Source organism: Penicillium brevicompactum (genome assembly GCF_028827555.1).
Source record: "Penicillium brevicompactum strain IBT 35665 chromosome Unknown utg000003l_segment0_segment0, whole genome shotgun sequence".
NCBI lineage: Eukaryota > Fungi > Ascomycota > Eurotiomycetes > Eurotiales > Aspergillaceae > Penicillium > Penicillium brevicompactum.
This window is the reverse complement of record NW_026623206.1, coordinates 376,385-401,806: the sequence shown is the minus strand read 5'-3', so window position 1 is coordinate 401,806 and position 25,422 is coordinate 376,385. Positions and strand designations below refer to the sequence as shown.

The window sequence follows — 25,422 nt, the reverse complement described above, 5'->3', positions numbered from 1 at the left end:
TGTATGCTTGCACACCTGACATGTGTTCTTCTATATACATCTATGGTCGTATCTGGCTGGGTACATCTCCATGGCTGGCTATGCAAGCTGCCGCTCCACATCTGACGGTGGGGTCAGCATGGCCTCCTCGCTTGGTGGAAGAGAAGACAAGTCTATCTTCCCTGTCCTTTCTTCGGCCTGAATCCGGTGCTTCAAAACAAGATGCTCCTCGGACACCTGATTGACAAAATCAGGCGACGGACTGTCCCAAACATAATCGACCAGTTCCGCACCAATGACGTCTCGGATCTCCCTCGCGAGTTCCAAGATATGGGCACCGCGCGCACGAGACCAAGCACGATCTGTGACTCCTTCACCGGGCGTCAGAATGCTGGTATTCTCCGCTGTAGGAACAGCACCCAGAGCGGGAGTTGACGGAGTCGATAACTTGGTATTGAAATAGTCATCATCATCTTCACCCCAATTCTCTAGCCCATCAACGATACTGTGCCACACACGCATAGTCTCGTCCAACTCTGCGATGTTGCTCACACCCATAACGCTGACTCCAAGCCGCTTCCCGGTGCCCAGATTGGCAACAGACAAGAAACCAGGATCTGCGTTTGCGCCCTTCGCAAGCGGTGCCCCAAGCCCACCTGCCCGCGCACCGACCCGAAGCCACGATTCCAACGCAAATCGAATCGCAATGACCTCGAGCTTTTCGCCATGCGACGACGCACGCACCGCCGCGCGGGCTACAGCAGCGCGCAGCGCATCAGGCGCAGGGTGGAAATCGCCCATTGATCCAATTGGCACACCGTCACGGCGCAGCAGTCCCATACCCAATGGTGAAGCATTGGGCACGACATCAACCCCGGCGGCGATGAGTCGGGGTAGTGCACGAGAATGCAATCTTGTGTTTTGTAGCGTGAAGTTGGCATAAGACATCACGATATCCAGTGGCTCGCCCGTCTCTCGAAGAATTGTTTCCGCAAGCGCACTTAGTGTATCGACTGGGTATCCCGAGATACCAACGTATCGGATGAGACCTTGGTCTCGGAGGCTGCGTAGCTCTCGAACGGCAGTAAGGACTTCAGCGGGTGTGACGAATTCCACATCGTGGCAGTAGACCACGTCTAGATATGAGGTGTGCAGGCGCTGCAAACTGCGGCGCACACTATGTCGGATCCATGAAGGAGAGTAGTCGAAGGAAGAGCCTCCTATGCGACCGACTTTTGTGAGAATATGATAGCTTTCGCGGGGAAAGGACGATTGCACGAATTCTGTGGCGAGGGCGCGGCCGAGCAGTTCTTCGGCGGGACCGTAGTAGGGTGATGTATCGAAGGCGCGGATACCTCGGGATAATGCGCGCTGAACGAGTTCGGTCGTTGGCAGGGCGTACGGGTCTGCGTTGTACTGAGAATTGAAGGTTGCGGTGCCCATGATCAATGGCGGGAGGGCCGCGGAGAGGGGAGTAGAAGGGCGCATGGCTGTGACCGGAATGCCAGGCTTTGTGGTGATATCACTCATTCAATGATCAATTGCAAGTTGAAGAGAACACTTTGCGTTCCAAAAAAAAAAGGTGAACCCCCATCGGCTCCGCTCCGGATGGCGCCATGGCGGGGGGTTTCATCGGCCCCAGATCGGGACGCCCGTGATTCTCGATACAGACTCGTCTCGATCTAGAAAGAAGACCCAACTGGCATGATATCCACTCTTCTTGAGATTGTTCCGTCAATCAGATTGCAGCCCTGCAGATGCAGTACGAACAGGCAGAATGTGCCTGGCGGAGGCGGTAGTGGCAAAAAAACTTCAAGGTTCGGTCTTTGCGCCCATGTCTGTACGATATGCTAGAATATGGATATGAATGAGGACTCCAGGTAATGCGTAAACCCGACATTATATGAATGCAAGTAAATGGCTATTGTACATATATCCTTTCCGGAAGAGGGGAGAAGGGAGTCAAGAGACGGTGATATACAGAGACCGAGTCAATGGGAATCAGAGATGGGGCTCCATCTCCAGAGAATGCCCCAAGACTCAGGGCCAAGAAAGATGAGAGAGAAAGGTCTCAGTCCCCAACATAGGGAGTTGAGCATCCTTCTCCAACCAAAAACGCCATGCTATGCCAAAACGAGAGAACCGAGCAGAAAGGGAGGGCCAGTTGAACTCGCAAGTGTTGCTCGAGACCGGAGCAGTCGTGATCTCCAAGATGTTGAGTGAGATCTTCAATCCTTGTAGACCTTGGGGTTCCAGCCTTCCTTCAATTCCTTGTCGTGCGCAACTTTGCGCTCGGCCTCTCGAAACTCCATCTCTAGTCTTTCGCGCGCGCGCAGAATCTTGCTCTGCAGATAGAAGCTGCCGCCCTTCTCGGGATTGTTGATATCGAACAGTTTCTTGAACCGGTTCATGACGTGTTCGAGGTTATGTTCGCCGCTCGCGGGGGGCTTGACATTGAGGATTTTGCAGGCTTCATCGATGCTCAGGTTGGAGGAGGTGAGGGAACCGCCGGAAGCGCCTTGTTGGCCCTTGTATTTGCCGGTGGCTTGCGCTTGCTTGTAGGCTTCGGCGAAGGCGCGGCCGAAAACTCGGGCACCAGTCACAACGACTTGAGAAACAATGCGGTGGGCCTAGATGAATTAGCAGAAGATACGTAATAGCCAGTGGTGAGACGTACCATTTTGTGGTGCCGTGAAGGTCTGGAGAGTTGGAAGAGAAGAGAAGGGGAAAATTTCGGAGGCGGAAGTTAGCGTCGGGGAGCTTTCAGAACAACAAATATGACCTTCATAGTATAGAGTCTACAATAAATTACGGAGTAGGTGTTTGGCTAATAGGAAATAGATATATGTTGATATTTCTAAAATTGTATGTATTCTCATAAAGATATTAATATGTCCAGCATACATTAAATATAAAACCAACTTGGACTCTTCACACTGTACCGAGAGTCACATGCCCAACGCTGCTCCCCGCAGATCTTCCTTGGACCGAACAGCTGCCCATGATCCTCACCTCTTATTAAATCCTCATTCCCCCAGAGGATGAGCTGACTATTTCCCAAAGACATGTCCATAATTGGATGGCCGCTCTAGGTATGTACATATCCTCCCCCATATGGATTCAACGCTGATGACAAGCAGACAATATTCCGTGGATAGATTCCATGGCACCCCCAACCACCGCACAAGATCACGGCCAGCCGGATTCTCAACCGCCGACGGTCGCTGCTTTCTCTCCGTCGACGATAACCGGCTCGGCCCTGACCTCGCGCCAGCGCTCTAGTGTCATCGTGCATCGCAAATCACCTCTTCTGGTGGCTACACCACCAGCCATCACTCGGGCTCTAGCCTATTCACATCCATTCCTTCTCCCTCTCAACAAACTCGCCGGCCTTCTAACATGGACTTCTGGTGACCCATGGCAGAGCTTTTTGCTCGTGGCCACATTTTGGACAGTCGTGCTGTATAGTGATGCCATTATTCTTTGGGCAGGACCGATCCTGGTCGTGGTTGCCTTGATCCTCGGCATGTATGGCCGTCGCTATTCGCCGCTGTCATCAACTACATCCACAGGTGAAAAGCACAAGACCAAAGTTGCCCCGGATAGCTCCCTACGTCATCAGAAAAGCCTCGACGAGATCGTTGAGACTGTCCGCGTCTTTACAACCAGATGCAATATCCTCCTTGAACCCCTCCTTGACCTCACCGATTTCCTTTCTACTCAACGCACCGCCACGTCGGCAACCACCAAACCCGCTTTGACGGCTCTCTTCATTCGAATTCTCTTAGTTACCCCAGTATGGATTGGACTGACTCTTCCTCCCTTCTACCTAATCACCACGCGTCGTGTTATCATGGCCGTCGGTACCATTATCTTAACTTATCATTCACGGCCTGCGAGAGTCTCGCGTGTGATTCTTTGGCGGTCTCGGGCCGTGCGCCGACTCTGTGCTGTCGCTACTGGACTTTCGGTCGCCGAGACGCCAAGCAGTGTGCAGAAGTCTCAAAATCGACCTAAGGGTCAAGGCCAAGGTCTCAACATCTCAACTCGGCGACGTGGGAATAATTCCGGGGTGCGATTCACTTTTGTTGTCTACGAGAACCAGCGTCGCTGGTTGGGTATTGGGTGGACATATTCGTTATTCCCATCAGAACGTGCTTCGTGGACCGATGAGCATCAAAATACCGTTGCCCCAAAGGATACTTTCGAACTTCCTGATGTCCAAACCGGAGACGCCAAATGGCGATGGGTGGAAGGTAGCCAATGGCGTGTTGAGGGAGCTGATAACTTCAATGGAAAGTCAGACGGCAAAGGATCAACAGGCGAGGGCTGGATCTACTATGATAGCAAGGTAAGTCAATCCTCATTTTCACTGAATCATTCCTTGCTAATCAAACGCAGTGGAACGATGGTCGTCGCGGACAAGATGGGTGGGATCGTTACACCCGCCGACGCAAGTGGTTCCGAGACGCCGAACTAGCCGAAATTTCCCCGGGTCCTAGTCAGAATGGCTCCGATGAAACTATTTCAGGCCTCACCCAGGCACTGGAAAAAGAAAAATCGCGAGATAATGACGATGACGCCGATACGAAGAGCATCGCCGCGTCTACAGCGTCCAAGTCCCGCCGCCGTCGATGGTTCAGTGGTAGCAAGACCGAGAATGAGCCCAGCGTTGCATCTCCGACCGATAGTAGTCGTGCTACAGGCTCAAATGTCCCAACCGACGGGCCGCAAGCTTCACGGCCAATTAGTATTCAAAATTCTAGGTCACATGCTCGCGAAGGAAGTGTGGCGACTAGTGACAGCGCCAGCTTGCGAGAGAAGGAAATGGCTAATTCGCAAGACCATCTCGATCGTTGGTCTACGCGGGCTGCTGGCGGGACAGAGAGGGCGGAAAGGGAATGGGGCCTCAGTGATGAGATCAACATGGGGTTGAGCTGAATTTAAACATCCCCTCTGGCTATTGAATCGTTTTGCTTTAGGCTATATATCATTTCCGGTTGTTTCAAAGATTATTGCTAGCATGATGTGGTTTTGCACGACAAGTGAGGCAGCCCAACAATGTAAAGGTCTACCTACGTTGAGCCAGAAGTCTGGAACACTACCAATCATGGCCTTCTCCGGGGTTCATATTGAAATTTCTTCCCGAGATCCATCTCAAGGGCTTTGCTATGAATCGTGCTTCCAAGGTCGTACGTGTGTAGGTGTCACAAAACTTCCAGAAATTGAGGCAAAACCTTGTAAGGACTTTATGCAAGGATCAGTTCCCATCCCAGCTCTTTAACAATATCCAGCCAATGCACCTGCTTGTGATCTATACCAAGGCCAAATAATCCAGAGTCGGCATCTCGCCTCGCCCATAATATCCCCAGCAACTCCTTTGCCCGCCTGACATTGCCAATGCCAAAGTTATGCTGCAATTTATCAAGAGACTGGAGTACCACTTCTCTATCTGCTATATTGTTGCTCTCGCATCCCGAGATAAACAATGGGAAAGTGAGCGCAGAGTACTCGCAGTGATCGTCCAGCGGAAAGTTTTTGACGCGCGCAAGGCATCGGTCAATGGCAGGCTGTTTGGGACTAGAGATCAGAGAGCACCAATCCTGCGTGGGGATGGCCCCTACTGGAATGGCTAGCTCTGCGGTCTCCAAATCTCTGCTGATATGCTCCATGATTGAATGAAGGTATGCGAAGCCCGCATCGCGGAAACATTCAGCCACAAGTTGGAGTCGGGTGAGTGTGGCTGCTGGTGTGCCTGATGGGATCACATATGGCGTTGAAGTATGGGTCCAGTTCAAAAGGGATTCGTTTCTATATTGGTCAGTTCCGTTTGTCAGGTTTGGATACGGCAGGACATACATGGAGGCAACGCTGAGATATAGTGCCAAATTGTCGTGTTTGGAAGCTGGGAGCTCAGCAATGCGCGCGCAGAGCTCCAGAAGCTCCTCCGTGTAGCCGATGTATATGTCTAACTTTGGAATGCCAATATCGCTATCGACAGAGATATCTGCGGGGGTGATGCGATTGTGATTGCTGATCCGAGCCATTTGATAAGCATACACAAATCTGGATGAGGTCAGAACTGGCATGCTTTTGTTGGTGATATGTCACTTACAAGCCTCGCAGAAACTCTGCTGCATCACGATCCATCGACGCGAATCCCCCACGCGATACTATAAGACGTTGCAAGGCGTTCAGATGAACAACCCATTGCTTGACGCTGCCACGTACAATCTCATACTTACACAGGAGTCCCACAGCCAACATAGCATCATCAGGTAGCAGTTCCGTTGAACACTCACCCAGTGCTGATCGGAGGCCACTGAGAGTTCCGCTATAGTAATTGACGGCAGCAGTATGCGCCCCGAAGCCTTGGGAGCGGTTTGCTAGATGGAGGGCGGACACGGCACATACGGCTTTCATCAGCAAAGGCGACGACATTGCTCTTGGTATCAATATGGATCGAAGGGGGTTGTCGTCGCTCTCTAGGTTTGCTAGCAGTCGAGACCCTTGTTCCATGTGATACTGTAGGTAGTGGGTCTCGTGGCATGAGAGATGGCTGATGTGACCCTGCGGCCGTGGGATCATTGCATCGGCGGGTACATCAACATACTCCTGTGCGCATCCCGCCAATTCTTGAGAAGTGACCGGATTTGAGGAAATGGAGCCAAGTTCCCGAGGTGATGATACATTTGACCAGTTCCAGGGTGTGACCTGACCCGAAGAGCGGAAATCAAACCATGCGTCTGATGACGCCGAGGGTGCTGGGGATGGTAGTTGCGACGCAGACTCGCTTAGTCGACGACGCTTTGGTGATTCAATAGGCTGCTCAGACTTGGATTCAGATTTTGAAAAAACCTGCGCCGAAGGACCCAATGGCTCTACCCACATGGAGCCATAGCCTTCGCATGTTCGGCCTTGTTTGAGGCAATTGTTGCAACTGGTCCAATTAGTCAAAGCTCCCAAGGCCAAATTATCGAACACACCTGGGTTTCTGTTTATCACAGGCCTTGCGTCTTTTCTTGCATGTCAAGCACCCAGAGCGGGTCCATGCGGTACCCGATTGTCGCGTCCTGCACTTCTTGGAGGTCGAAGGCGGAGAAGGTTCCGTCAGGGGAAAGTTGTTCATCACGTCAGGGAAGAACCAGGTAGTACAGGGATTCGATCGGGGCTAGTGACTGCATGCTTATCGCAAATGTTGTACAAATCAAGACAATGTTGCGCCGGACCCTTGAAATGTGTGGAGGGGAGGGTCACACATCTTGAGTTTTATCAAAGCGTTATCGATAGCCAGTGACGCTAATCCCGATCGAGGTACTTTATCGCGCTTCCCCACGTTCACGTGACCTCCCTTCCGGGGGAAAACCAAAATTGCACGTTTACTTGTAACGTAGCAAGACAAATAATTCCAGAATTTGAGGTATATTGTTCTGTAGACCGAACATGTTCCGTTCCAGCATGATTTTCAGACAGATCACGTAGCATAATTACCTATTTCAGCCGATCTAGTATAGATTTCTCCAAATGAGCCAGAGCCAAGATCTGGTACCTCATTCAAATCTCCAAACTCTCCCCGTTCGAGGGCCCACATGTCCCAATCGGGTAGGTACACCCAGACCCTCGAAAGATACGCAGTTGGAGTGATTATTTAAGTGCAGTCATTGGGACGGTTTGTGGAATCCTTCTGTATCTTTCTATCAATCTCTCAACTTTCAACCTCTACCTTGGATTCTCGTGGGATCTTTGGTAGCTCCCTCTCACACATAACCCTTATCAGTCCACTTGTGCACCCCACGTTGCCAAAATGGTGACCCACGGCCCTCACCCATTCGATCCCATCTCACCGGGGGAGATCAAGCTTGCCGTCAAGATTCTTGAGGCGACTTTCCCTGGTGTCCCCCTTCGTTACAAGCGCATTGACGTCAATGAGCCCATCAAGAAGGATGTCATCGCATACATTGAAGCAGAGCGCCTACGTCGCCCGCTGCCCCCACCACCTGCTCGTTTGCTCTACGTCCTTTTCCACCGTCTCGATACCGGCGCGTTCTACAAAGCTATTCTCAATGCCGACAAGCGCTCAATCGTCTATGCCAAGGAGCTTCCAAAGGAGGTTCAGGTAAGTCTAATACTCCTCTCGGCGACTTTGGTCTTAATTAATATCTGAGTGACAGGGCCCCATCGACATCGACGAGATCGCCGGAATCGAAGAAATGTGTATGAAGCACCCTGCCGTACTCGCCGAGATTGAAAAGCTGCAATTGCCCGCGGGCGTGACAGTCTGCAACGACCCTTGGATGTACGGCACAGACAATGATACCGAAGATCGACGCCTCTTCCAATGCTTTATGTACATGGTCGAGACCGACCACCCTCAGAACAATCACTACTCTCTTCCTTGCAAGTTCTCACCGGTGTTCGATGGATTGACCCATGAGCTGGTGCGCATGGATTACCTCCCCGGTGGAGGTGACTTTGAGACGACCACCACACAGCCCTGGAAGCCCGTCAAGACGGTGCAATATGCTCATGATCTTTTGGATGAGCCGGTTCGTACCGATCTCAAACCCTACATCGTGCAGCAACCCGAGGGCCCTTCATACTCGGTAGATGGCAACTCTGTGTACTGGCAGAAGTGGCGCTTCCGTGTGGGTTTCAATGCTCGTGAAGGGCTGGTTATATATAATGTCACTTACGATAACCGGAACCTTTTCTACCGATTGGCTGTCTCTGAGATGACTGTTCCTTACGGAGGTAAGTGGAATTGAATGGTAGAGGTCCTTTGGGAGGGTACAGCTCGGTTAACATGGATTCAGACCCTCGTGCACCTTATCATCGCAAGCAGGCATTTGATGTCGGTGACACTGGCTTTGGAATGAACGCCAATCAGTTGGCTCTGGGATGTGACTGCCTTGGTCATATCAAGTACTTCGACGGCTATCGCAACGACTGCAAGGGAAACCCATTGCAGTTGAAGAACGTTATTTGTATGCACGAGCAAGATAACGGTTTGCAACACAAGCATACCAACTATCGGTCTGGCGCCGCTACTGTCGTGCGTAACCGTCAGCTTGTCCTACAGATGATTTGCACCGTGGCCAATTACGAATATATCTTCAACTACATCTTCGACCAGGCCGCAAATGTTGAATTGGAAGTTCGCGCCACGGGTATCCTCTCCACCGTGCCATTTGATAACGAGAACGGTCAGACCGTTCCCTGGGGCACGAATGTCGGCCCAGGTGTCATGGCTCCTTTCCACCAACATATGTTCTCCCTCCGCGTGGATCCTGCGATTGATGGCTTCAAGAACACCATCTATTATGAGGACAGCGTTCCGATGCCGGAAGACGAAAAGAATCCCTACCTCGTGGGTTACGTTTCTGAACCCACAGTTATGCGCACAGCAGGCACGGCAAACACAAGTGTGGATCGTCATCGTGTCTTCAAGATCCGAAACGACAATGTCACAAACCCTATCACTTACAAACCAGTGGCATATAAGCTCATGGCGGCTCCTAGTCAAATGCTTCTTGTCAGCAAGAACGCTCCAGGCTACCGCCGCGCTGAGTTTGCCACGAAGCCCATCTGGGTGACCAAGTATCAGGATGACGAGTTGTATGCTGCTGGCGAGTTCACCAACCAAAGTCGTCGTGCAGAAGGTGTCGAAACCTGGGTCCAGCGCAAGGACAACACAGAGAACGAGGATGTGGTTTTATGGCACAGTAAGTCTTCATCACCTTTATATCAAGCCCAGTTAACTAAGCATTCAATCAGCCTTCGGCCTCACTCATAACCCTCGAATTGAGGACTTCCCTGTCATGCCGATGGAGAAGATCAGTGTCATGTTGAAGCCAGATGGCTTCTTCAACAAGAATCCGGCACTTGACGTGCCGCAGTCTTCTCAACTGTTCAACAAATCCTCGCTGCATCCCGAAGAAGAGCCCGCTTCTTGTTGCGCGGGATCATCCTCCGCTGGCAGCAAGGCAAAGCTTTACAAGAGGATTGACTAGATCACCTCATTTTCTTCAGATATATACCCCTGTCTGCCAATCTGGACATTTTTGAACATAGACAGTGCAAGCCTTACCAATGAACAGATTAAGCGAGCACCTACCTAGCTGAACATTTTTCCAACGTTTAAATTTTATATCAGTCCCTAGAACACCAGAAGGGGCTTCTATGGCGTAATGTTTAGCGTGCCAACTCTCTACTAGAGTCCAGTCATCGAATGATTGCCGAGGTCCGTAGGTACTTTTGGTTGGAACCCTCGCGGTGTGGGGAGTGCTAGGAGCTCCCTGGGCCTGACCTGGGGGCTGAGCCTCAGTAGATAGGTAGTTGGTATCCGTGGAACTCAAGGATTACCTAGGTACCTTCATTTCCTCCAAAGCCCTCAAAATCATGGCAGATGTTGAAAGCTCCGAGGTCGGCAGACGCGAAGCTACCGAATCTACCGAACAAACCGGGAACACCGCTATCACCGATCTTACCGATGATTGCCCCTTTTGACAGAAATTCTAGACAGAAATAGATAGATAAACATCTTACCCAATACTTAGACTGTAAATAAATAATCTCCTTGACTTTCAATACCTAGCGAATTCCAAGGTTCCGACCTCGAGAGTGTTGAGAACTCAAGCTTCGTGATTTAGCACACCGCTACGTACCATCTAGGCAAGGATCCAGCTATATCTACCCTGAGCCTAATTCGTCGGCATCTCTGAGACCTCGCAGATTTCTGGATAGATAGTGGTTTACAACATCAATCCATGGAAGTGCGATCATGCCAATAGTACCACATGCACCCAAAGTGCCGATGATGCCGCACCCATCACGCATGTCGAAGCCGCTGATAATTTCAGTAATCTGGACTCTTTTCCTATTGTCCCGATGTCCTAGATTGTGTGGCAATGAAGAACAATGAGAGTTACAATTTACTGTTCAAACTCGCTTTCCTGCCCAAGGTCACCCCGCGAACAAGCACAAGGTCAACTAAGAAATCCGCCAGTCCTCGTGCTCACCAAGCACTGAGGCTTTGTATACTTTGGTTGAGCCCTAGAGAAAATGCGTGATTGTGTGGCCAACGGGCATATCTAGGCAGGTATTCAATCTCACAACCGCGATTATTCATTGTAAACTTGGTGGCACCTGAGTCGATGTGTACGTGAGGCTCTTGATGTGTGTGCCTAGTCAAGCCTCCCACCTGGGCAGTCGCTGCTACGCCCACCAACGGCGGAGCATGGGAAGTAGTATCCCCATCGAGTTCCAGATTGGTTATTTCAAAATTGCTATATGTAGTGATATACTTCGTGGAATGTGCTATTAAGCTCTAATTCCAGGATTGTTCGATGGAAGAACAATACCTGGAGTAAACCAAGTGCATATTTTGTCAGTCGAATATTGTATTTGTGAGCGTGGGCGAGAGCAAAGGAGCAAATCACCATTTGGTCAACGCCGAGTAGAACTGAGAATCCGAACAAAAAGTTACAACAGAAAGATAGAGGTTGCACGGTATTTAGATAGGAAATGCAAAAAGAAAAAGACCATCCGCGTATATCATTGAATCGTCTGAACAGGCATATCCACCGCCCAGCACTATTACCTCCGACCCTGGCCAGAATCAGAATGATGCGATTGATTATGGTTCTCAAACAGATCCTCCAAGTAGGCACTGGGCGCACGGCCCTGGTGTGCCTGGTTGAGATTGAGTGAGCTGGTTGAAGCGCCCGCATACGACTGACGATGCGAATCATGATATGGGCCAACAGGGGGCAACGAAGGCGATGAGATACCCGCAGTTGGCGAGTACGGGACATCCCCTGTGGGGTTGGAGTTACCAGCAGCGTTGTAGTACCCAGCAGGGAGATAGGTCGAACCACGATTCCCCGAGTTGCCGGCGCCGTGAAGACTAGCATGCGAACCAGTTGGGCCACCAGCTGTGGGAGAGAAAAAGAGGCCACTGTTGCCGCCGCTTGGGGCGCGAGGCTTGTAACTGGCGCGAGTCCCGGCGCCGAGTTTGTTCATGGAGACATCGGCCGGCGCAGCGGAGTAAGAGGTCAAGCGCTTCTTCCTGCTGTTGCGCAGAAGACGTTTGTTCTCTGAGGCGTGCTTCATAGCTGCGCGTCGCACGGAGCGGTTCACGGACCACGCAACCATTGCGCGCCAGGCGAGCAGGGTCAGGCCGATGAGGCCCAGAGCAGCGCCGACGGCGATAAAGACTGTTCCTTCCGGCGCATTACTTTCTTGCATATATGGGGCATTTGCCGTTGGCGGTATGGTGACAATAACGGCGGCGGTTGTAGAAGAAGAAGATGTTGATGATGTCGTTGTCGTGGTGACGGATGATGTTGTTGTGCTGCTGTCGGATGTTGTGGATGAAGATGTCGACGACGTTGAACTTGAGTCGGTAGTGGTTGAGTCCATCGTTGTGCTTGTGCTTGTGCTTGTAGACGAAGAAGAAGACGTAGTACTGGATGTGCTTGACGTGGACGTAGAGGTTGAAGAAGAGGTTGTCGCAGTGGTCTCACTCACGCTAGAGGTGCTTTGTGTGGAGGGATCGTCGGTGGTCTGGGCGGCATCGGTATCCGTTGATGTATCATCCGCAGGTATGGCAGAGACTTGAATAGCGAGGGCAATGACCAGAAATAGCAATAGAAGGAATGACGGGCGGGATCTCCCAGGCCCTTGCGGTAGGACTCGCATGGCAACGGCGGTAAGCAATCGATCTGCTTCTCCACAGGGTGCGGGTCTTTCGGGCGGACGCCGATCGTCGCAATGGTGAGGATACTATGTAGTTGATCTCTATCAGATCAATCAGTCCTGTGTAGTTCACAGATGTCTGATGGAGATTTCAAAGACGACTGCTGTCCGCGCCTCTCTCTCAGGGAAGTCTGTGACAGTTTCCAGGCTGCAGGTCAACAATCTAAATTCTGGGAAACAGGATCTCTAGAGGATCACCAAAACGAAGGACTGGCTTTCAATCAAGAACGAGTGTGATTGTGACAACTGAGAAAATCAAACTGTTCTCTGCGTAAGCGAGAATTGAAGAGAATCCCGAAGACGCCAACGCTAGAGGAGAATGTTGCCTATTGCCTTAGGCTCTCATGTCACCTGACAGCATCCAAAAATACCAAGGATTGCATTTACATTGAACATCTAGAAAACAGAACGATGTATCATACATATGCGAAAGATTGCCCATGAACCCCAAAATCAAATTTCCACAGTAGAGGCGAGTTGCAAAAACTACATCAGCAGTACTCCGTACATGATGCCTATTGCTGCTTGTTTTGGAATTTAGCCGACTCATCCTTCTCGAATGCGGCATAAGGGATCTGAAGACTGCTCAAGGCACTGATACCAATGTACATGATCGTCAAGAAAAGGAAAGTAGCCATGAGACCCATGAAAATGCCTAAAAAAGGTCAGCGTGATGAGCCGGGACGGCGGAGGAAGTGAAGACCGACCTGGAGTGAAGTATTGGTATTCTTCGAAGAGCGATGTCGATTTGTTCGATGGGCTAGAGGAACTGCCTGAAGAGGAAAAGTCACGCTTCATCTCCATGTGAAGTGAGTCCTGGTACGAGGCTTCGGAGGTCTCGTATATCACGGAGTCGGTCTCTGGGAACTCTCTAGGGGAGGTAATGTAGAGAATGGTATACTTAGAGGAGGCAAGGCGATCAATAACATCGGCAAGGAAGCCATCTAATAGAGTTAGTGACAATGCAATACTGCAGCGCGCTGGGCACATACCAAATTCGGAAAGCTGTTGCGCCCGGTCCGACTCTAGTGAAAGCATGGGGAACTCGATATCGATGATACGGGGACCCTTCTCAAAAGAGGAGGGGTATGATGCGGCTTTGTTTCATTAGCTTGGTCACTCTTGTTGGCTAGTAGATTAGTGGCAGCACTACTCACAGGATCCATCGATGACAGTAGTCTGGGCCTTGCACTTCGTCTCGAGGAGTGCCTTGACCTGCTTTGGTTCCACTAGTCCAGCGACCTCGTCGACACTCATCTTAGAGCGGATCGAGCTATCCTTGCCGAGCATCTTCGCACCCAAGCGGGGTGCCGACTTGCGCGTCGCGAAGTCGGAGGCGTGGGCACCAGGCTGATAAACAACGACATAGTAATCTGAGGGACAGGTGCTGAGGGAGGAGGAAAGGTTTTCGAGGACAGAAGCTCCCGTTTGGATATAGGCGGAGTTCGTCAGGACCCTAAGGGAGGACATGTTAGCTGCTGCAGCTCGAACTGGGGCGATTCTGCCTACTCGGAGGTTGAGGCCAGGAAAAATGGCGATGTGTCTCGGAAAGCATTCACAGCAGCTGCTCCAAGGGCAACTAGCCCAACTCTGCTGAAATGCATTGTGTTCGTGATGGCTTAGGTTGATATGATGTTGCCAACGGGAGGTGTCCGACTTGGCCTCGGAGGCGGTCGAGATCCCGGGGCCCGCCTGAGCTTTCGCAGCAACTTTTTTTCTCGCGCAGATTTAACACAACCTTGCAACTTTGATATTCAGGCAAATTTCGGGATAATTACTCGGAAATTTCTGTCGCTATGGGACCCAACATGAAGAACATGAAAAAGCGCAAGCTCGCCGCTGAGCCTCGAGTGGAAGAAATCAATTTCGACTCGGAGAGTCGCCAGGAATGGTTGACTGGATTTCACAAGCGCAAGGTCCAGCGTGCTAAGCACGCAGCAGAGAATGCTGCTAAGCAATACAAGGAAGACAAAAAGGCCATGAGGAAGAAGGTTTGACTGGTCACCGCGCTCATCTGAAGAATTCTGCTAACTTGTCTAGATTCGCGAGGAGCGCAAAAAGGATTTCGAGCAAGCAATGGACGAGCACTCGAAAGTACTCCAACGTATGAAAGAGGATGCTGGTGATATCAGTGAGCAAGAGGAAGAAGACGACTGGAACGGAATCGAAGAGCCTCCGGCCGTGGACTACGAAGCCGAGTATATCGACGAAGACAAGTACACTACAGTCACAGTCGAAGAGATGGACGCATCGCGCGAAGGCTTGCTCAAGTCAGTACACGAAGACGACACGGATAATGAAGAAGAAAAGCCGAAACCTGTCGAATCCAAAGAGGCCGACACCAAGACTGCAAAGAAGAGGAAGCCCCGCAGTGCAGCCTCAGAGGCGGCGAGGAAAAAGAAGAGGAATTTCCGCTATGAGAGCAAGGAGGTGCGCAGGGAAACGATGCGAAAGCAGCGCAACGTGAAGTCCAAAAAGGCGAAGGCACGGAAGGAGAAGGATGCATGAACTCAACATATACCTCAAAAGCGATACATAACATGTGCGTATACATATTCGATTTTGCCTCAGCCGGTCTTGGTCACTCAATTTCATGGAGCACAGGCGTTTGATCTCAAAGAATTTGAAGAAGACAATAGTGGGCACCGTAATTGGTTGTGTGATAAAGGTATTGCTATCAAAGCGCTGTATCTGGCTAGAATCGGGAAAGCCGTAACACAAACAGTCACAGTATGAAAACGCAGAAAAACCAGAGTAGGAAGCTGATGTCCAATTCAATGCCCCCGTATATCCTGCCCTCGCCGACCTGACGCTTAGATTTCGGCCATCTGGGCGGCGAGGTCGTCCAGCTCCTTCTTGACACCACTGTGCTCCTTGATAGCATCCTCGTAACGCTGCTCCAGCTTGGTGTGCTGATCCTCGAGTGCCTGCACCTTCCGCTCGTAGTGACCAGCCTTGATGTCGGTTTGGCGAAGCCTGAATTCCCATTGAGTCAGCACCGGGTTGTGAATGAAGCGTTAGAGAGTCGTACTTCTCGTTTGTTTCCCGTAGAGTCTTGTCGTTCTCCTCGGCTTCCTCTTCGAGGAGCTGGACCCGTCGCTGGAGGGCCTCGTTCTGGGTGTCGTGCTGGAGGCTCTGGTTGGCAGCTTCCTTGGCTTCCTTCAGGGCAGTCTCAGCCTTCTCGACTTCGTCCTCGAGCAACTGGTTTCGGTGGTTGAGAGATGTGATTTCTTGTTCCTTGGACAAGTTCTCCTGTTCCAGTGTCTTGACGCGGGCCTTGAGCTCGTCGACCTGCTCGTGGGCTTCGTCGGCCTCGGCACGGAGGGCGACCATGCGCTATTAAACATGTGGTTAGCGAAGCGTATGGGAGTGATGGAATGCCGGACGTCATGTATGTATGCATCATGAGGGGTTGGGAAGAATTTGGGAGACGGGCGAAGCTACCCCGCCTAGGGGTCTTACCTCCTTGATCTTGTCCATTTTGTTATTGAAAGGGAATAAAGGAGATAATATGTATTGGTGAAGAGAAAGTGTAGTCTAGGTTTTCGCTCTGCGAGAAACCTGCAAGTGTCGATGGATATGAGTGAGGATGATCTGGGGGAAGTTTTGGGAGAGAAGGGGAGGAATAATGGCTGACTAGTGACCAAGTAGACAGTACCAGGTGATCACGCACAAGCTCCACTACAGGAGAAGTACTGGGTACTTAGTGTGTACTAGCTGCGTAACTTGCGTATGGTAGTGGTACAGCCGCCAGGTCGCTCTCCGCCAATCACGCGACTGAGATCGCCGCGTCTCCACGGGCAACCGCTCGACAACACCTGCATCTAGAACTGCTGAGATCTTCTACTTACTTACAATCTCGGCGATACGACCGGTCTTTTCTTTTCTTTGTTAAGGTGTATGACCCTTAAAAGCTTTATCTCGCCACCATGCTGGCTCTTCGAGACCAGGAGAACCTGGTAAACACTCACCAGACTGCCGCGGCCGCGAAGCCCTTGAACCAGAACTTGAAGTTTGCACCCAAGACACCCGGAAAGCGAAACGATGAGAACAACCCGCTCGCATTTGGAGGCCGCACCGTCAAAGGCAATGGAAATCGCCAGGAGAATGGAAAACCGGGGAAAGACGCGTTTATTACGCCAATGGGTACGAAAGAGTCGCAAATGCTATCCGGCTGCGGATCAACCGTGCATCGAGACTGACATTTGTTGCTCACACAGTGAAAGATCGCGCTCCATTGGGTATGAAAACGAACAACCCCAAAGCCAAGAATCTCCAGACGCCTGCTCCCTTCGGAGGAACCATCAAGACGAACCGAAGACAATCAACTGCGCAGAAACTTAAGAAAGCCGCTCCAGTTACACAACAACCACAACTCAAGGTCCATACTGATGCTGTGGTGGACGAGGTCCCTGATATTGAATATATGCCACCCAAACCTAAAGGTAGTACCCATTTGAAGCATGGCAAGTGTGAAGCAGAGCTACATGCTAACAAGCCACAGATCTCCCAGATCTCCCAGACGACGTGACATATGACACTACTTTCCCCCAGTTCCAGCCGAGGAACCGAGCACTGGGCCTCGAGAGTGTCTACGGGAAGCAACAGGTTGGAAGCGATGGACTCACGGCGAAACAGCGCAAGTTCAACGAGGACTCTGCCGCATGCGATAAAATGGTGGACGAAATGATATTGAAACAACTGGAAGATGTTGGATTCGAGGGCACCGATGAGCGCAAGACCGCCAGGACACGCAAACCGCAGGCCTTGCCCTTGAAAGGACCTACCGCTATTCGACAAACTCGTAGCGTCTCCACGCTTCGATCCCGTGAGGCCGCCGCGGCCCTTTCAGGGTCTCATTCGACCACAGCCCCGCGAACAACACCGGCCCCCAAGCCCAGAGTGACATCATTAGCGTCATCTGCATCGTCGCTAATCATGCCCAAGAAACACGCCAGAGTCCCGTCGAACCCCTCCTCCATGCGCAACACTGCTGCTGCTGTCACCTCACGCACAACAGTTGGTTACTCGAAAGGACGCAGTGTGTCATCTGATCTACGAGACCAAACTCAGGCTACAAAGCCTTCGACCTCCCAAGCGTTGTCCCCCGAGACTTACATGCAGCTTTATGGGGCCCCTCCGCTGGACTCGGAGATGTGGACCCGCTGCAATGCTGCAGGGTGCTTTGATACAGAGCAGGATACCAAGGAGCCAGAGGAGCTGCTACCAACTTTCGAGGAAGACGAAGAGGCGGATAGCTTTCAGCTCACGCTGTGACGTGCGTGTGGGGACGAAGGGCATTGGAACATTGCTTCGGTGCGCATATTAGAGACGTCGGCTCACATGTTCTAGCCAAATAGTGGCGTTTTGGAAATGAAGTTCTTGTATGAGTTAGTCTTTCCAACCGCGGATCATACTGTTTCAGGCCTGCTCCACTATGATGATCTCTCGCCAAGCCACAGACGAGGTCGCACATGCATTTCCCGTCAGGGACCACGTAGGCAGTACCAGACTCGTAGCAAACACAATTAGGTCCAATTGGTGTAAAACCATGGAAAACAGCTTCATCGATGCAGACATACAGTGATAGGGGCTCAACGACACAAAATTAAGCTAATATACTAGCACTTTTCAAGGATAGTACGGGCGCTCGACGTACGTCAGCGTGGGAAAACAGAGCCAAGTTCGGTGTACCTGGCGGGTACCAGACACTGAGTCTATCCACGCACGGAAACACAGGTACCAATCAGGTACTTCCAGGTACCTTGCTGTAGCCCACACCGCCCCGGAATTGCCCATATCTTCTTATTTACTCTCTGGCCTCTCCTTTTCCCTTCCAATCATTCGATTGACGCTCAGCAGCCATGACGACCATTCATCCGGACTCCATTGAGGAGTTCGAATATATTCAGACACCGGCTGCCCCCGAGCAGACCAAGCCTGACTTCGATTGCGGTGTGCCAACCACTCTGGTGAGTTCACAGCTAGAGAGCTATTCAAGTTGCGTGACCGCTAGATCCTAATTCGTGTCTACCGTCTAGTACCCGTCAATTAAGAATGCTCCTGTTCCCGCGGACTCGCCCGGCAGTGACAGCTTCTCCAATGGATTGCTGATCGCTCTGTTCGTGATTGTCCCTTGGTGGCTGGCACGCCAGGTTGGTGGAGGTTTCTACACCACTATCTTCTTCGCCCTCTTCACTAGCGTTCCTGTCTTGGTTGCTTTCTGGGCTGTCGCTTCTTCCGTTTCTCCTCGCAAGACCGAGAAGGCCAAGTACCGTGGTCTTCCTGTCGAGCACTACCTGCAGTTCCACAGCGAGCACGACCGCGCTACTTACCGCGGAAAGAGCAAGATTCCCATGGTTGTCTTCTACGAGAAGTACTTCAATGGCGAGGTTGACTTCAAGGGCGATGCTCTGGAGTGCCTTGAGTACCGCCACGACTGGGCCAACTTCAAGTTCACCTCCAGCCTTTTCAAGCACTTCCTTTTCGGTTTCATTCCTGAGATGCTGCTCCACACTCGTTCCCAAGGTAAGTTTATCCCTGCGCACCTACATCCACCAATGTCGATATAAATTTCTAACACGCGGCTAGACGAGGAGCAGGTTCGTGACCACTACGACCGCGGTGACGACTTCTACGCTTGGTTCCTTGGTCCCCGCATGATCTACACCTCCGGTGTTATCAGTGATATCAACAAGGAGGAGACCCTTGAGGAGCTTCAGGACAACAAGCTGGCCATTGTTTGTGAGAAGATTGGTGTCAAGCCCGGTGACAAGATTCTCGATCTTGGCTGTGGCTGGGGAACTCTCGCTAAGTACGCGTCCGCTCACTACGGCGCTCATGTCACCGGTATCACTCTTGGTCGTAACCAGACAGCCTGGGGTAACAACGGTCTCCGCAAGGCCGGTGTTGAGGAGAGCCAGAGTCGCATTATCTGCTCCGACTACCGTGATGCTCCCCGTGTCGACGGTGGATACCAACAGATCACCTGTCTCGAGATGGCCGAGCACGTTGGTGTTCGTCACTTCTCTTCTTTCCTCTCCCAGGTTTACGACATGCTCGACGACAACGGTACTTTCTTCCTGCAGATCGCTGGTCTCCGCAAGTCTTGGCAGTACGAGGACCTTATCTGGGGTCTTTTCATGAACAAGTACATCTTCCCCGGTGCTGATGCCAGTACCCCTCTTGGTTTCGTCGTGGACCGTCTTGAGGGTGCCGGATTCGAGATCAAGGCCGTCGACACCATCGGTGTGCACTACTCTGCTACCCTCTGGCGCTGGTACCGGAACTGGATGGGCAACCGTGACAAGGTCGAGGCCAAGTACGGCAAGCGCTGGTTCCGCATTTGGGAGTACTTCCTTGCTTCCTCCACCATCACCTCTCGCCAGGGTGGTGCCACTTGCTGGCAACTCACCCTTGTCAAGAACATCAACTCCACCCACCGTGTTGAGGGTATCAACACTCAGCACGGCCTTACCGGAGCTCGCCAGAACGCTATTGACCGTGCTGGTACCCTCCCCAAGGCCCACATCATCAAGAAGGACCTGTAAAGGGCTTATACCTGATTCGAAAGTTGATCTAATTCGCGGGGGATTAAACTCTCGTTGCATCAGCTTCATGCCATCTTGGCACTGGTAATGTGGATGTTCAAACGTGAAGATATCAAAAAGTTAAACTACCTTGTATGACAAACGATATGACGTGAAAGCAGCAGAGGGGGCAAATGTGAACGAGATGAGGAAAAAGGATCAGACCCATTTAGGATCTGAGCATGGATAGGCCCGAGGCTTGTCTGGCTGGTCCGCTGCGATATTTCTCCTTCCAAGGCTGGCTTATCTGCGGTAATGTTCTACCTATCTGTATCCTGTTTGAATAGAATACTGGCACGAAGTCAACGAGTCTGTGTTGTGATATTATTTTTTAGAAATCAATGAACTATGTTTAGATGACCTGTGGAACCTTGGAATATCTCTTCCACATCTAATAGCTTCGCACCTGTGTACCCGTGGAGGCACCTGGGCAACCTGGGAAGGCATAGGTAGGCCTCTGTGTAGGTAGCCCTGGAGGTAGCCCTGGAGGTAGCCCTAGAGGTGGGCAATATGTATCACAGCACAAGGCTCTGCAAGCCCAGCCCTGAAGGTCCCCAGGTGGGAACTCCCGAGCTCCATGCCAATTCAACCGGGCGGCTTCCAAGCCCTGGAGGTTGTTTGGGTTCAAATTAGACACCTGGAGACCCATTGAACCCTGGGAGACCTCCAGGGCTCGAGGCGCCCTTATGGCTGCGACCTCAGGAGCTAATACGAATACAACACAAAATAAACCTTGGAAGGCTGGGACGAGCCATAGTCGTTGGTTTATATTGCACAACTTCGCATAGCATCTAGCTCAGGCTTCCTTACAGCCATACATTAGGTCTCAAGTCATAACAGGGCCCTAACGCCTCAAAACATATCATACAATGCACCACAGAGCCAGAAAAAAAAAAGAAAAGACCAGGTGCGATCCAATAGACAAGTGGTATATGTAATGAATGGAACAAAGGCAGGGTAGATGCAAAAGGGCCAGGTAGGTGCTGGATATTTGGTACATGGAATGGGTGAAAAAAACCAAAAAAAGAAATTCATGCTTGGAAGTTGAGTCTGAGGTCACCCGGTAGGCACAAGGGTCTAGGACCTTAGAAAATGGGGGGTTGGAAAGTCTCCTTTACCTATCCACAGGCATACAGGGACATGTGGCTCATTGCATGTCAACATAGTAGAAAAAAGTGGGAATTTTGAAATATATGCCCGAAGACTCAACCCAAAGGTCGAAAGAAGGGGTCTGTGTCTCATTCTCATGCCAGGTCGCTTGATAAGGTCAAAGAAGAAAAAGCGGACGTTTAATCTGCGTCAAACTTGTGGTTGTATTCACCAAGGAGGACGTCGTCGGGGCCAGGTCCATGTGTATTCCGAACTGTTGCACAACGTAAGCCGAGTCCGAAAAACCAAGGTGACACCGTTGGGATCAAGGGTGCAAGCGCGGGGAATACGTACTCCATTCAGCTTCGGTCCGGTAGAAGACCCACATCCAGCGGCGCGCAACCTCAAGGAACATGAGAATCCACAGACCGCTCTCTGTTTCTGAGATCCACCCAAGACCTGGGACAATGCGCCAGAGCCACGAAAACCGGAGTGCAAGATCCGCAATAATGACGTAGTGGTACATTTTGTCGGACGAGAAGTAGCGGTACCTACGAAGTCCATAGGGGTGGTCTTTGTCGCGACGTTCTGGTGAGAAGAGCGTCATGTCCCAATCCTTGACCACATCCCACCAGAATGAGTAGGCGGAGTTGACGAAAGAGAAGATAAATCTGTTGGTGTTAGAGTGATATATGGACAATGGATAATTGGGGGACCGTACAGAAGGCGCATCATGCTCATTTCGCTGTATCCGCGGAACTCCAACGGATTGTAGTTGCGCATTTTGGAGGACATCCAAATGACAGGGAAGGCAGTAGCGTACTTGAGAGCGTTAGCCAAGTGCTGATTGCCCTTCGATGTTTCCCTCCGCGTAGTCGTTCGGCGCGCACGCAGATATTCGGTCAAACACTGGCGCAGACGAATCAAGCTGGGAACAGCTAGGATGATTGGGACCACGATCTTGCTCCCACAAGCCCGATCAGGCTTGGAGGTGGCGGCGATGCCATCGGTGAAGAACATGCAAAAACTGATGTAGAGATCCCCAATCACACGAGCATAGCTAGTTAGAGCATCTGCCAGCAGAATGTCACCAAACTTGCCATCCTGGGTCTCTGCCAAGCCGCCAATAGCGACTCGCTTAAGGGTGAGGAGAAATCGAATTCGACCGGAACGAGAGGCGCGGTTGAGGGGCCAGATCAGAATAAGGAGGAGAATCACGAAAACGGATTGTGGGAGCCAGTCGAGTCGCTCTACCAACTCAGGAGACCGGCGGGTGGCGATCCAGAAGACGACGAACCAGATGGCTAGTGGGATGGAGAAGATAGTTGCCAGGCGGTATACGGCGGCGTGGTGCGGACGCTGGGCGGGCGATGTGCGGGCAGGGTATTTGATGAGTGCGGGAACGTCCTGATAGATGGTGAGTATGTGTCGAAGTTGGTCGCGTGGGCAGCACTTACAATGTTGGCTTTTGCGAGGTATTGGAGGTTCAAACCCCATCCCCAGAAACCTGGTCTTCTGTCAATTTCTCACACTCTCTCACGCACCACGATCGTCTCTAGTCTCAGGTACACACATACCAGCAACGAGGAGGGAGGCTATCCGTAAGGGCAATGGAAAGATCAGCCCAAAGGGATCCAATTGAGCATGTTGATCTGGACCCATTATTCCATTGAACGAGGGGGAGAGGTTGAAAGGACAAGAACCCCGTGGGGAATAGGTATGAAAGGAGTGACTAGGGGTGAGTCGGACTCGAACAGAAGTTACGGAGTTGGACTTTTCGTGAAGCCGCTTTCGGTTTTTAATAAGCGGAGGGCGTGCAGGACTCGGAAGTCTGGAACTCCACAGGTCGGTTTTGGTATAATTAGAAGCACATTTCAGGGGAGATCTTAGACGCCGATCGACCAAGTGCTGGACCTATGAGAACTCTTATATCGCTTAGCGTGTTCACGTTGTTTGTATGCCAATTCTATGCCTCTCCCCTAAAGATACTTCTAAACAAGGGGGTTTACGGGGCACGGGGTAATGTACTTGTCTCTCAAAGTACTTCAGGAGTACCCTTTTAAGCCACTCCACGCCTCCCGCATTCGGTCTGCAGAAAGGTACCGCTCAAGTACAAGTGGGGCTCTGTACGGTCAAATGCGGTCACTGTACGGAGTACTCCGTATTATACTACCACGTGACTATCAGGTAATATCATTATGTCAGCACTCCACGTGACTGCCTAGGTGGGCCGAGGTACTCGCCGTCAACCCCGGGGTTCTCCAAAGCTGGGGGGCCTCATTTCCGGGAATCGTCTGCGAGGATGCAAATGAAACCAAATCAAATCAACCTCATCATTTCAATTCCTAATCATGGCCGATGATCAATCACATCTCGCTCTCCCAACCAGTGCAGCTCTCAGTGCTTCCACCTCACACTTCTACCCGTTCGCAACCTCACCAGATGTCATCCGATCGCACGAGAAAGATGCCTTCCTCACCAGCAGTTTAATTCAACAGTCACAGGGCATTGTCAGAGCTCTCCGAGGAGCCCGATTTGCTCACACCTACTCCGAATCCATCAAACACATTACCGAACTCCTCTACTTCTCTTTAACAACCGCCCTCGGCAATCGCACCTTAGGCGAGGAATATTGCGACCTGGTCCAACTAGAGGATGATACACTACAACTTCCCTCCATTGGAAGACGCGTCGGCTACATCTTAAGTAGCATTCTCGTGCCATGGACACTACAGCGTCTCCTCCCCGCCTTTCGACAGCGCATCCGCAATAAGCTCGAGCGCAATGTGGTGCGGGAACAGTTCCGTGCAGCGCAGCAGGCTGGCCTGCTGAACAAGCCTCAGCTTTCGGCGCCCGTCAGAAAGACGTTCTTCACAAAGCTCCGCATCCAGCAGTATCTTCTCGAACATCTGGACTCCATCACCTCCGTTTCACCTATATATGCCCTGAGTATTGCGACTTTCTATTTTACAGGCTCATATTACCACCTCTCTAAACGTATCTGGCGCCTGCGATATGTCTTCACGAAGAAGATAGATGATAACGAGCAGCGCATCGGCTACGAGGTTTTGGGTGTATTACTCGTGTTGCAGATTGCGGTGCAGGGATTCCTGCATGCAAGGAAGCTGGCAACACTACCGGACGAAGAGGAAAAGGCCGAGGGCGAGTCTTCTTCTGGTGCCGTACTGGCGTCGATTCAGAATCCCTCTGCTATCCCATTGCTCCCTGCTTCTATGCCACTCTACGATCTGGAGGAGGACCCCGGTGCTGTGTCGTGGATCCCTGAAGGTCAACAGCGGAAGTGTACGCTGTGTCTGGAGGCGTTCAAGGATCCAAGTGTCACGACGTGTGGCCATGTGTTTTGTTGGATTTGCGTGAGGGATTGGGTTCGGGAGAAGCCCGAATGTCCACTTTGTCGACAGGAGGTCTTACTCTCCAAGGTCCTGCCTTTGAGAGGGTAGTAATATTGCTTACTCCCAGATATGATTCGGGTTCGTTATTGTACAGTCGTGAACCCAGCAATAGATGTTGGTCTACCATCTTCGGTTAATACATATACCCTTTTTCCCGTACCTAAACTTGGACATGGTTGTCACCTTTTTCAAACCTCGAGCTCGTGAGCTTTGAAGGATGCTCAGGTGGATTCCAAATGTTCCAAGGTTCTTCCAAGGTCCACGCCCGGTTTCTCTTTGTCTTTTCATTGCACAGGTGAAATATATATGTTTTCTGGAGTCAGGCGGCATTATGCTTCCCACCTTGCCTGGTCAAAGCTATGGCAGTAGCAGCGAGGAAAGGTCCAGTGGTGGAGACTTTGCTTTGGCCGGTTGGGATACGGGAGCGATTGGTTGCTTGGGTTGAGAAGAGATTGGAAAACCTTGATGAGAATGCTGTATAATGGCGAGGGTCAAAGTTGACCCTCGAAGGTTGGAACCTTGGAAGGTTCACGGGTATTGATGTTGAACTGAAATAAGATAAATGCTGCGCAGCAGTAAAGATAAATGTGCACGCT

General features: G+C 51.3%; 13 protein-coding genes across 13 annotated transcripts; 6 read left to right on the top strand and 7 right to left on the bottom strand.

Moving 5' to 3' along the window:
• Nucleotides 1-78: 78 nt before the first annotated feature.
• N7506_004033 (D-arabinose 1-dehydrogenase (NAD(P)(+)) ARA2) lies at nucleotides 79-1,467 on the bottom strand (the record flags this gene model as incomplete). Its single annotated transcript, XM_056953328.1, has 1 exon — nucleotides 79-1,467. The coding sequence occupies one exon, from the start codon at nucleotides 1,465-1,467 to the stop codon at nucleotides 79-81; it is 1,389 nt and encodes a 462-aa protein (XP_056812217.1).
• Nucleotides 1,468-2,207: 740 nt separating this feature from the next.
• On the bottom strand, nucleotides 2,208-2,659 carry N7506_004032 (import motor complex subunit PAM16; the record flags this gene model as incomplete). The annotated part of the gene is made up of 2 exons (XM_056953327.1): nucleotides 2,208-2,609; nucleotides 2,657-2,659. 2 exons carry the CDS (start codon nucleotides 2,657-2,659, stop codon nucleotides 2,208-2,210), a joined length of 405 nt encoding a protein of 134 aa, XP_056812216.1.
• Nucleotides 2,660-3,058: 399 nt separating this feature from the next.
• Nucleotides 3,059-4,920, top strand: N7506_004031 (PEX28-32 family peroxisomal membrane protein; the record flags this gene model as incomplete). The annotated part of the gene is made up of 3 exons (XM_056953326.1): nucleotides 3,059-3,071; nucleotides 3,117-4,330; nucleotides 4,381-4,920. 3 exons carry the CDS (start codon nucleotides 3,059-3,061, stop codon nucleotides 4,918-4,920), a joined length of 1,767 nt encoding a protein of 588 aa, XP_056812215.1.
• A 308-nt stretch (nucleotides 4,921-5,228) lies between these two features.
• On the bottom strand, nucleotides 5,229-7,108 carry N7506_004030 (Zn(II)2Cys6 transcription factor; the record flags this gene model as incomplete). The annotated part of the gene is made up of 4 exons (XM_056953325.1): nucleotides 5,229-5,790; nucleotides 5,839-6,045; nucleotides 6,095-6,919; nucleotides 6,966-7,108. 4 exons carry the CDS (start codon nucleotides 7,106-7,108, stop codon nucleotides 5,229-5,231), a joined length of 1,737 nt encoding a protein of 578 aa, XP_056812214.1.
• Nucleotides 7,109-7,783: 675 nt separating this feature from the next.
• On the top strand, nucleotides 7,784-9,989 carry N7506_004029 (uncharacterized protein; the record flags this gene model as incomplete). The annotated part of the gene is made up of 4 exons (XM_056953324.1): nucleotides 7,784-8,095; nucleotides 8,151-8,730; nucleotides 8,793-9,701; nucleotides 9,754-9,989. The coding sequence occupies 4 exons, from the start codon at nucleotides 7,784-7,786 to the stop codon at nucleotides 9,987-9,989; spliced, it is 2,037 nt and encodes a 678-aa protein (XP_056812213.1).
• Nucleotides 9,990-11,574: 1,585 nt separating this feature from the next.
• N7506_004028 (uncharacterized protein) lies at nucleotides 11,575-12,678 on the bottom strand (the record flags this gene model as incomplete). Its single annotated transcript, XM_056953323.1, has 1 exon — nucleotides 11,575-12,678. The coding sequence occupies one exon, from the start codon at nucleotides 12,676-12,678 to the stop codon at nucleotides 11,575-11,577; it is 1,104 nt and encodes a 367-aa protein (XP_056812212.1).
• Nucleotides 12,679-13,250: 572 nt separating this feature from the next.
• Nucleotides 13,251-14,205, bottom strand: N7506_004027 (Ac45/VOA1 transmembrane domain-containing protein; the record flags this gene model as incomplete). Its single annotated transcript, XM_056953322.1, has 4 exons — nucleotides 13,251-13,390; nucleotides 13,443-13,679; nucleotides 13,728-13,832; nucleotides 13,893-14,205. 4 exons carry the CDS (start codon nucleotides 14,203-14,205, stop codon nucleotides 13,251-13,253), a joined length of 795 nt encoding a protein of 264 aa, XP_056812211.1.
• A 326-nt stretch (nucleotides 14,206-14,531) lies between these two features.
• Nucleotides 14,532-15,243, top strand: N7506_004026 (rRNA-processing protein RRP17; the record flags this gene model as incomplete). Its single annotated transcript, XM_056953321.1, has 2 exons — nucleotides 14,532-14,726; nucleotides 14,776-15,243. 2 exons carry the CDS (start codon nucleotides 14,532-14,534, stop codon nucleotides 15,241-15,243), a joined length of 663 nt encoding a protein of 220 aa, XP_056812210.1.
• A 305-nt stretch (nucleotides 15,244-15,548) lies between these two features.
• On the bottom strand, nucleotides 15,549-16,215 carry N7506_004025 (tropomyosin; the record flags this gene model as incomplete). Its single annotated transcript, XM_056953320.1, has 3 exons — nucleotides 15,549-15,711; nucleotides 15,767-16,071; nucleotides 16,198-16,215. The coding sequence occupies 3 exons, from the start codon at nucleotides 16,213-16,215 to the stop codon at nucleotides 15,549-15,551; spliced, it is 486 nt and encodes a 161-aa protein (XP_056812209.1).
• A 449-nt stretch (nucleotides 16,216-16,664) lies between these two features.
• N7506_004024 (uncharacterized protein) lies at nucleotides 16,665-18,012 on the top strand (the record flags this gene model as incomplete). Its single annotated transcript, XM_056953319.1, has 3 exons — nucleotides 16,665-16,881; nucleotides 16,956-17,180; nucleotides 17,240-18,012. The coding sequence occupies 3 exons, from the start codon at nucleotides 16,665-16,667 to the stop codon at nucleotides 18,010-18,012; spliced, it is 1,215 nt and encodes a 404-aa protein (XP_056812208.1).
• A 587-nt stretch (nucleotides 18,013-18,599) lies between these two features.
• N7506_004023 (putative cyclopropane-fatty-acyl-phospholipid synthase) lies at nucleotides 18,600-20,285 on the top strand (the record flags this gene model as incomplete). The annotated part of the gene is made up of 3 exons (XM_056953318.1): nucleotides 18,600-18,707; nucleotides 18,777-19,263; nucleotides 19,327-20,285. 3 exons carry the CDS (start codon nucleotides 18,600-18,602, stop codon nucleotides 20,283-20,285), a joined length of 1,554 nt encoding a protein of 517 aa, XP_056812207.1.
• Nucleotides 20,286-21,613: 1,328 nt separating this feature from the next.
• Nucleotides 21,614-23,075, bottom strand: N7506_004022 (EXS domain-containing protein; the record flags this gene model as incomplete). The annotated part of the gene is made up of 5 exons (XM_056953317.1): nucleotides 21,614-21,687; nucleotides 21,768-22,084; nucleotides 22,135-22,820; nucleotides 22,871-22,920; nucleotides 22,991-23,075. 5 exons carry the CDS (start codon nucleotides 23,073-23,075, stop codon nucleotides 21,614-21,616), a joined length of 1,212 nt encoding a protein of 403 aa, XP_056812206.1.
• Nucleotides 23,076-23,764: 689 nt separating this feature from the next.
• On the top strand, nucleotides 23,765-24,874 carry pex10 (ubiquitin-protein ligase peroxin 10; the record flags this gene model as incomplete). The annotated part of the gene is made up of 1 exon (XM_056953316.1): nucleotides 23,765-24,874. The coding sequence occupies one exon, from the start codon at nucleotides 23,765-23,767 to the stop codon at nucleotides 24,872-24,874; it is 1,110 nt and encodes a 369-aa protein (XP_056812205.1).
• Nucleotides 24,875-25,422: the final 548 nt, after the last annotated feature.